The following is a 10,058-nucleotide window of genomic DNA, read 5'->3' as shown; positions in this document are numbered from 1 at the left end:
ACACCTAACATAGCGGGAATTTAGAATAACCAAACACGGATGACGATGTAGAAGTGTAGTGTGAAGTCATTTTAAGAGATAAAAGATGTAACAAAAAGAAAAGGCGGTGGGTAAAAGACGACGGGAGCAGCCGCTCTATTTGCTGCATTATGATTTGGAGGTGGATATGTTTTTCATAGTTAACATTTTTAACTGAATAAACATAATAATGACCTTTAGATTTAATAATAAACATTCCCACATATCATCTCCGATATCCACCGGACTCTCAGTTGCGCGATTTGTCAGCTGTTTGGGATTCCCCTCTGTTCTTACGTCACTGCGCTTTTTGATTGGCTACCTGTCACATTCAGCAGGTTGTATCCTCGTTCCCAGTCAGGGAAAAACCCACAGGCTGCGATAAAAGGGCCAAGACAACCCAAATAGGGCATATTCAGTATTTAGTGGGAACACCAACATGCAGAAGCCTTATCTGACTGTTCATCCCCCCTCCGCCACTCCTCCCGGGCCGCAACAAAATTTCCAAGTCTTGACCGGTCCGCGGTAATAAAAAGGTGGACCACTGATTTAGCACATGCTAGTAGCAGACACGAAGGATCAGCACTTTTACTGCTACAGTTACGGTTCGGAAACTACCGTAATCAGTTCAGTTAAATCTAATCTTGGCAATTTTTTTCTTTTTCAACCCTAATAAATGTGATATTCAATTGACCTGTCATGACTCAGATTTTGGGTGTCCGCCCCCCGCTGCTGCAGTTGCATCGTTGTGGAAAACCGGCAGAGATATCTGAGGCTTAGATGTACGTTTACTGATTAAAAAACAAAAAAAACAACTTTGGGGTTGTGGCTTATGGTCCAGTGCGGCTCATAGTTCGGAAAATGCGGACTATAATCCTTGGATTTATTCTGTGAAGAACCCAAAGAGGGTTGTTTGATTGTGCTTTCTGGAAACAATATATATTTACATTTAGGCACTCCTGCAATTGTCACACCTTTTCTCTTACAAACTGACTCCGGCCCCCTAGGAAAATGTTATGTGGCCCTCACAGGAAAAAGTTTGGGGACCACTGGTCTAAAGTAATGAGTACGCCACAAATTCTAATAGTAATAAACTTAACAAACAGACAGACAGGGTGAAGAAATGACACCTCAGGAAGGATAAGGCACATGTAGCAACATTCAGGCAGCCAACGAAAAGCAGTGAAAATCAGGGCAATGTCTATCTGTAGCCATGAGATGTGAATGTGAAGTAACTCCATGAGCACTGTAGCCAGCTTCTCCAGGTTAAAGTCTCTGATGCAGTGGACTTATCCTAGAGCAAGTATTTATGAGCACTCTGCTCCTGTCTTCCTGAAGACTCATGTCTTCAGGAACGGAACAAGGTGCAAAAGAGCGTCTTGCTTACATATCCAGGAGAACTGAGATAGCCAGCCAGCCAAGGTCGACACAGGGGAGCCAGTTCCAATGGAGACAATAGTCTACCCTATCTTGGGTAGACTTCTAATTTCCATTTGCCATAAAGTGTCACCGGTATATCTTTGTTCCATCATACTGATCAGACAGCTGGACACGGCTCGAAACGGCTGCCAACATCTTCCAAATTTGTCAATAAGCCAGGTATCCACCAACTCCAAACAGCCAAAATCTTGTTTTCATGAATGCATAAAAATACAGATTTTCCGCGTTTTTCAGGGATAACGTGGACAGGCAAAAATATTTGTAAACATCCCAAAAGTCCAAAATGTATCCTGTTGGGTATGTCTCTGCAGGAAAAGCAGGCTCTCCTTTGCCCAGTCTTCTTGTTGAGAAAGTTTGATCAGTTAAACATGTTCATAATTTCATAGATTCAGAGGATATGCAAAGAGAGGCTCCAAAAAAGCAGGACAAAGAAGGGTTGGGAGGGAGGAAGAAAAAAAGCATCTGCCTTCACCGAGAGCTGAAAGAAAAAAAAAATACTGAAGTTTAGTTAGTGAATGAATAGTTGAAATGAAATGACTCCTGTGCTTTCTGTGGAGCAGATCCCGTAATTGTTTTGTGGCCTCTTCTTCTCTCCTGTTCCAGGTGATGCCGGCGCAGCCCCCCGTCCTTCCCAGAGTAAAGTCCCTCCTAGCGGGGGCTCTAGTGGCACTGGGAGTGCAAGAACACAGACCTGCTCTCAACCTTCTCCCCCCCATCCTTTCCTCATTGCGACAGAGCAAAAATTGACAGTAGAAAAATAAGTCAGTAAAATGAATGTTTGATCCTGAAAATGTCCATTCACCCTCACCTCTATAGTGCATCTTAAAATGAAACTACAAACAGATATGTTTGATTCATGCTGCCTCTGTGTTAGATAAGCAGCCATGGCTTCTCTCTGCTTCATTTGTTTCAGTTCAGCTGTCTACTTAAAACCTTCCTTAGTTTTTTGGTTTCAGACATCACAGGATTGTCAGTGATGTCAATCCTGGGTCAATCTCTGCTGCCAAATGTTCTAATCAGAAAAGCTGCTGTTCTTTCACAACTATTAAAAGCATCAGATTTTAAAGATTTCTCCAAATGAAGCTTAGGAATAAATGTTTACATGTTAAAGATTAGCTAAGCAGCTTCAGAACAAATTTTCTATTTGCCATGAGTATAGAGTAATAAAAGAATGTTGAATATTCTCCACTAAATTACGTCCAAAAGAATATTATTCAGTAAACCCTTCCCATTTTAGATGGCTTCTCTGTTTTTTGAAGATGTTTGCAAAGTGATTATTTTGTCCCTTTTTAAAAGTTGTTTTATCATTTAAGTCATCAAAACATCAAGTTAGTATAAATGATAAGAAAAAGTAAACAAATGTAAATGGATACATTTACATTTGATACATTACTGTGTGGTTGAAATTCCTGCCACATGCTTTGTGTTCATATCGCTGCTTGGAAATAAATCACAAATCATCACAGCTAGAGTCTTTGTTTACCTTACTGACTTTCAATTGGGTCTCTAGAAGTTATGGAAATAGTAGCAGATTCTGAACACGAAGCTCTGGCTTGAGAAGAAGTCACATGTTTGGAAAGCATCGTTTTATTTGTTAAATCATCACATATTTCCTAATCTGCCTGCAGTCTATGGTGATGGACCTGTCCTCACACATTTTGTCTGTATTGTTTCAGTGAGCACAGCAACTTAGTGGCTAGTTTTTAACAGCCATCATAAAACATATTTTGTGTGAAGTATTTTTAGTGAATTATTTAACAAATGGCGTTTTCATCGCATTCAGCCTACGAGCTGGTACAACAGCAGTCCAAATATGAGTTGAAGTTATTTGGAAATAAAATTTTGATATGGATCAGTGCAGTGGCCAAGACTGCCCCAGTTTCCAAGCCTTTACTGCTGTGTCAATAAAAGTGATAAATTAATACATACATTTGGCAATGAACATATCTTTACAATATAAATTATTTTGTGCCTCAACTGTAAACCCAGTTTGTGGGTTAAAAGATATATTCCTTCACTTCCTTTTACCTACATTAAAAGTACACAAATAAAATGCACTCATAAATGTTCAACTCTTTGAAGCTTCCTGTTAACTGATTGGTTCTTAACATTACTTAAAAAGAACCCATTGGAGGAGTCGATCTATTTATTAATGGTTTTTGCGACTGCTGGAATTCCAAGTCCTCATACTGATTTATGCATTTTCACAAATACGAAACTAATACATTTTTGTTTTATAAAGTAAAAACTAAAGTCTATTAGTTTTAGTTTTGTGATGAACCACAGCTACCAATACAGTAACCCAGGTCCAGTTGTGTTCAGCTCTGCATGTTCTAGAGCAGTGTTTCTCAACCTTTTTCGGGCCAGCGCCCCCCTAGCCTTTATCCAGGTCCCTCACCGCCCCCCACCAAAAAATTCGTAGGCTACTTTGCACTGACAATAATTTTATTATTAATGCTACTTTCATTATTGTAGATGTTTTGAATCGGCGCACCGATTATGTTTTCCCGTACACTTCAGCGCGCCTTACGCTCCTTCACCTCGCGCACATAACGGGGTAAATGTAGCGAGTTTTGCCCTAAACGTATCGGCGTCTGGAGGAGGGGGACTGGGGGGTGAGGCGAGCTTATGTTTCTACGCTTCTTCGTGGAGGGGGGGGGGAGGCGCCGACTTATGTTTTCGCATCCACCTGAATAATGTGTAGTTGCGCCCCTACCCATGACACTTCAACAAAATTTTACCTTTTATCTGAAATAGTGTCTGTTTATTCTTGCCATACTGTTCTCTGTATTAATTATTGCTCGAAAGGTCTTGCCATACCAGTTTATTCCTCCGTATTTACTTTAGTTTCTTAGTTTATTCTTGCATTTTGTTCTACATTCATTTCCATTTAGTTTCATTTGATTAGTATTATCCTCTCTTGGTTTATTGCTATGTCCACTTTAGTTTCTTTCCTGTTGCTACATTTATTTGATCGTTTATTGACCATCAGTAACTTTCACTCTTCACCTGCTGCGCCTCCCAATCATCATGTGTTTCACATCATGTGTTGAGTTTTCACTGTTCAGCGTCGGATTCTCTGTTTTTATGCCATAATTCACATTTAGTTCGTCGCTCCGTTTTGCCCGCTTCTCCTGTTTGAGTTTWGCGCAATGTGCGCGGCGGTTTTTTTTTTTTTTAACTCCCTAAGGTGCAGGGCGATCGGGAAACATATCGATGGGGAAAAGGCAGACTGACATGAACCTTTTAAAACAACGGAAACAATTTCGGTATTCTGATTATTGAAATTTAAAAGTGCTGTGGTACCGTTGTTCTATCACACCCGTTTCATACCGGACCACTTACASCACCGGTGTTAACGCTATAAAATGTACGCTCTCTATCGTGGTATCACCCATGGAGGGMTTTCTTTATTTAAATGGGTTCATTTTTCAGAGGGATACAAAGTTGAGGTATCGTGATTTTAGTAATTACATGTTTATAAGGGCGATTTTCTGTTGTCCTTCCATGGAAGCGGGCAGCTTTCAAACGTAAATAAAACACTTTTTAATATAAATTGCTGCTTTGACATGATCCCAGAACTGCCAAAACCTATGTAGCCCACATAAATACCAGACAAAGTGAATCACAGCAGCGCCATCAGCCGGTGTAACGCTGACCTGATGCGGAGAGGAGCTGCGAAGCTACAAACACTGAATGGAAGAAGAGCTGCCATCAATACAGTTGCAGCCAAGCATGATTTAATGTTACACAATACAGTTTTACCAAGTTGCTCAAAGTCTAAACTGGTATTGTTGTGGATTTAAGGTGTAAAGTTTACCTTCGACCAAACGCCCCCCAAAGCCACCCCAGCGCCCCCCTTTTGTAAAAATGTCCGCCAGCGCCCCCTGCCGTCCTCTGAACGCCCCCTGGGGGGCGGTACCGCCTACGTTGAGAACCGCTATTCTAGAGTAAACTAGTGCGATTCCTGATCGGAAGAATAAACTTGATTAACATGATTCCTGTCTTGGATCTACTTGCGACCATATCAACAAAAAATCAAAGGTGATGTTGAATTACTAACAATACTTTGATGGCAAAAGTCTTGCAGTATATAAAATTCCTTGCTAAGGGAATAAGTTGAAAATGCTCTTTTAAAAAATAAATAAATCAGGGTTTTTTTTTATTTTTAAGATCAGCACAATATTTACCAAAACAGCCAAATAATACATTACATAAATGTTTAGTAAACTTGGGGAATCATACTTTATATGGACTGGGAAACTGTTCAGAGTGTATTCTCTCACCCTACAACGACTAAGATGGAGTAAAAAGTAAATAAATGGTAGTGTTTGATTCCAAATTCAAATTGTAAGGTTTTAATCCCATGAGCTAAGGTTGTCCAGAAATGTTTAAGATATTTACTAAATAAAATTTAAAGAGTATGTTGAAATCTTGTGTACTTGGTACAATGATGTTTTACTGTTGTAGTGCTGCATCAGGGTACATCAAACTGTAAGTAGGACAGGTCTATGTCCCGTTTTTGTTCTTGCAGCAACATCTTTTTGCTGTTTGAGAAGAAAAGTAATGGTCTTGTGGCTGTTGGAATGGTACAATATATGTATATATATATATTTGGCTCTAGTGGCCTTTATTTGATAGTTAATTGAAGCAAAAAGCAAAGTGGGTAATGAGAGAAGGGGGAAGACATGCAGCAAAGGTCGCCAAGGCCAGGAATTGAACCTGCAACAGCTGCGTTGAGGACTAAGGCCTCCAATTTGTGGGTTGTGCTTAACCCCTGCGCCACCACAGCATGGTACAATATTTACAATGATTAGGTTCTTTGATATTTAATATGTTATTAGACTAATATTTGAGTTAGGCCATAATATCAACTGAAACATCTTATTTGTGATAGTGGTTATAACATTTAAAACATTTTATCTGAAAAAGTACTGGCATTTTGCAAACACAGCTCCTGTTTTGACTCTGAGAAGCCCATCTTTTCCAGGGCTCTAACCAGTCCCACTACTCATTCAAAGCATCTGGGACACCAGTAGAAACTTGGGGTTTGGAGCTAAAGAGGGGATGAAAGGGATGAAATGGGATTCATCTTTAAGCGTTTCATGTGGTTAGTCAGGTGAATTTTGGCCTGGTCCTCCTTACAGAAACTCTTGACTGGTTTCCTGACTAACTTTGTAATCACCTTCTGCCAATTTTGTGCAGGACTTGAGGACTGAAGGCTGCCTTTGCTGCTCTGACTCTAACAAAACATACTAATGTTTACAATGTTGAAAATTGAGAGAACCCACAGACTTGGACATGCGAGTTTTGTCCCCAAACACTACATGAATCAAACAAGGTAAATCTGCAAGACCTGTTTTGTCTATGGGCAATAACAAATGTTACTTTGTTTAAATCCTGATTCTGTAATATAAGTTCCCCTTTCAAAGTGTGTGTAGTCAGGCAATGTAAACATAAAGTCTGTTATAAATAAGACAAGAATGTAAAGAAAGTGTTAACTTACTCTACCACAAGATCAAGGTTTTCTGAAGACAAGAAGCCAGGTAAGCTACATCCAAGCTTTTCATATAAAATTTAAGATCTCAGACAATAATGACTAACACAATTTACCGCAAAGTCTGATAACATGGAGATGAGAAAGCCAAACAGTCTGTATTGCTGTGGTTATTATGCACCTGTCGATACACGCCGTCTATTCTTAGGTCTTATAGACATAAGAATAGACGACTCATGGACCGCTCTCGCCTATTGTCGCTGACGAGATTTAGGGCGGCCATCTTGGAGCGGTCCACCACTCCACTCAGCTTTAATGTTACGACCCGGCTCGGCCAGGGGAAAGGGAAGTAACATTAAAGAAACCTAGGTGGTAAGGTTTTACAATTTAGGAGTTTATCGTTTGGGTTTTGACAAAAAATAAAAAGGTAAAACTTAACAATAATCAAAAGGTAGGGACTTACAACAAAAATGTACTAAATAAGAAAATCCACAAAACAATCAGGGTTGTAAACCAAATATCTTAAACAAACAAAAATTGACTTTCCATACAGGTTAAACAAAAACAAACTACAAATCTCTAACAGAGATTCAAAGATCCCTCACAGGGACAAGACGAGCTAGCAAGAGCTGGCAAAAACTAACAAAAGCTATCAGGGCTATCRGAGTTTACAAAGTCAGTTGACAGCAGTCAAACAAACACCCAAAGTGGCAAGCTGTCTAAACCAGGGGTGTCAAACTCCAGTCCTGAAGGGCCGCTGTCCTGCAGTTTTTAGATGTGCCACAGGTACAAAACACCTGAATCAAATGGCTTAATTACCTCCTCAGTTCTCCAGAGCCTTGCTAATGACCTAATTATTCTATTCAGGTGTGGTGCAGCAGAGGCACTTCTAAAAGTTGCAGGACACCGGCCCTCGAGGACTGGAGTTTGACACCCCTGGTCTAAACAAAGAATCAGCCGCGCCTTCTCCCAGGAAGTCCTTGGTTTTTAAAGGGGAGGCCTCATCAGGGATTGGTGGAGCTGGCAATTGATGAGCCAATCGCTGTAGGCCTCAGGGAGTGGCACAGGAAGGCAGGGCTGCATCCACTTCCAAGTGGAGTCAACTTGATTAGAAGCTGCCGATGGTACAAAAAAAAGGAAAAGAAAACATACACAAGGCCACTGGCCGTAACACTAGCATCCACTTCAAGTTTGAAAGCCTTTGACATGTCTGGAGAAGAAAGCACAGGTGCATGTGACAAAAGAGATTTTATACTGTCAAAAGCATGCTGACATTCAGGAGTCCAGACAAAGTCTACTTTTGGGCTCAGCAGAGTAGTAAGAGGGTGGGCTACCGTCGAAAAATTTCGACAGAAGTTTCGATAACTGGCCATGCCAAACGGCGAAGGGCTTTTCTTGTTCTAGGGACAGGAAACACAACAATGGCTTTTATTTTGGCTTCTATAGGGTATACCTGTCCCTGGCCGACTTTCCTACCTAGGTAAGTGACAGTTGCTTTACCAAAGTCACACTTTGCTAAGTTTACAGTAAGCGAAGCTTCAGCAAGTCGGGTGAACACATCTTTTAAGATTTTTATGTGTTCTTCCCAGGTAGAAGTATACACAATGAGATCGTCAAGATATGCATTACAGTTTGRTAGCCCAGACAGAACAGTGTTAACCAACCGCTGAAAGGTGGCTGGGGCATTACACATGCCAAATGCCATGACTGTATATTGCAAAAACTGATCTGGTGTTACAAATGCAGAGATCTCTGATGCACGGTCAGTTAATGGTACCTGCCAGTATCCTTTTAACAGGTCCAGTTTACTTACAAAGTTGGCATTGCCAATTGTATCAACACAATCCTCTATACGGGGAAGTGGATACGAATCTATAACAGTAACTGAATTAACTTTTCGGAAATCTGTTATAAAGCGAGGAGAGCCATCAGGTTTCATCTCCAAAAGACATGGGGAGCTCCATGGGCTGGCGCTACGCTTAGCAAACCCATGTTGTAACATGTAGTCTGTCTCACCKTTCATCAACACTCTTTTAACTGGGTTTATTCTGTACGGATGTTGTTTTATTGGCTTGGCCCCAGCAACATCAATGTCATGTTTAAGAACTGAAGTTTGTGTTGGCACGTCATGGAACAGTTCTGGGAAACTATTGACCAAGACAATRATATCATTTTTTTGTTCCTCTGTTAAATGTGAAAGCTGGTTAGGCAGAACCTTCAACATTTCAGAGTTTAGCAATCGTGAGCTTTGGTAAGAAATGGGACGTAATGTTAAACCATCCTCTATAGCAGAGTCAGAACAATCCCTTACAATCAATGCTGAGGAGCAAATTGAAGGTAGGGGTTGACCTGTTTGAAGGTCAGGAGTACCGTTTGGGTTTCGAGAACAGTACGGTTTTAACATATTTATGTGACAGACCCGAGATTTTCTCCTTCTTTCAGGAGTGCCGATTACATAATCTGTCTCACTCAACTTTTCCTGAACCACATAAGGTCCTGAAAACTTGGCAGAAAGAGTAGAACCAGGAACAGGTAGTAAGGCTAGGACTTTTTCTCCCTTAGCAAAAGAACGAGACAGGGCAGACTGATCATAATGCTTTTTCATAGACCTTTGAGACTCACCTAGTGTTTCTTTTGCAAAAGCACAAGACTGATGCARTCTCTCTCTAAATTTGCAGACATAGTCCAGAATGTTCTCCTGGGGAGAAACATTTATCTYTAAGAGTTTCTCTTTGAGAATTTTCAGAGGGCTACGGAGTGTATGGCCAAACACCAACTCAGCTGRGCTGAATCTTAGAGACTCTTGAATAGACTCCCGAGCAGCAAACAAAACAAAAGGTATGCCTTCATCCCAGTCTTTTTCYGTTTCTGTACAATACTTTCGTAGCATAGACTTTAACGTCTGGTGCCAACGCTCTAAAGCTCCTTGAGATTCAGGATGATAAGCGCTGGAGACTGWATGCTGTATGTTCAGTTCTTTAAGGACTTGCTTAAAAAGCTTAGACTGAAAGTTTGTGCCTTGATCAGTTTGAATTATTCTAGGAAGGCCGAAGGTGGAAAAAAACTTTGTCATCGCTTTTACTACTGAGCTGGAAGTAATTTT

At 40.6% G+C, this 10,058-nt stretch overlaps 1 protein-coding gene across 1 annotated transcript in view; it reads left to right on the top strand.

Moving 5' to 3' along the window:
- The window catches only part of lg11h6orf136 (linkage group 11 C6orf136 homolog), a 48,341-nt gene extending 44,811 nt beyond the window's left edge, over positions 1 to 3,530 (top strand). The window contains exon 6 of the mRNA XM_008421188.1: positions 2,062 to 3,530. Coding sequence (XP_008419410.1) covers positions 2,062 to 2,065 — 4 coding nt within the window. The 3' untranslated portion in view covers positions 2,066 to 3,530. The remainder of the gene's footprint in view (positions 1 to 2,061) is intronic.
- Positions 3,531 to 10,058: the final 6,528 nt, after the last annotated feature.

The sequence above is a fragment of the Poecilia reticulata genome, linkage group LG11, assembly GCF_000633615.1.
Source record: "Poecilia reticulata strain Guanapo linkage group LG11, Guppy_female_1.0+MT, whole genome shotgun sequence".
Classification (NCBI taxonomy): Eukaryota; Metazoa; Chordata; class Actinopteri; order Cyprinodontiformes; family Poeciliidae; genus Poecilia; species Poecilia reticulata.
Note: the sequence above shows the minus strand (reverse complement) of the source record. Positions and strands in the feature narration are given on the sequence as shown.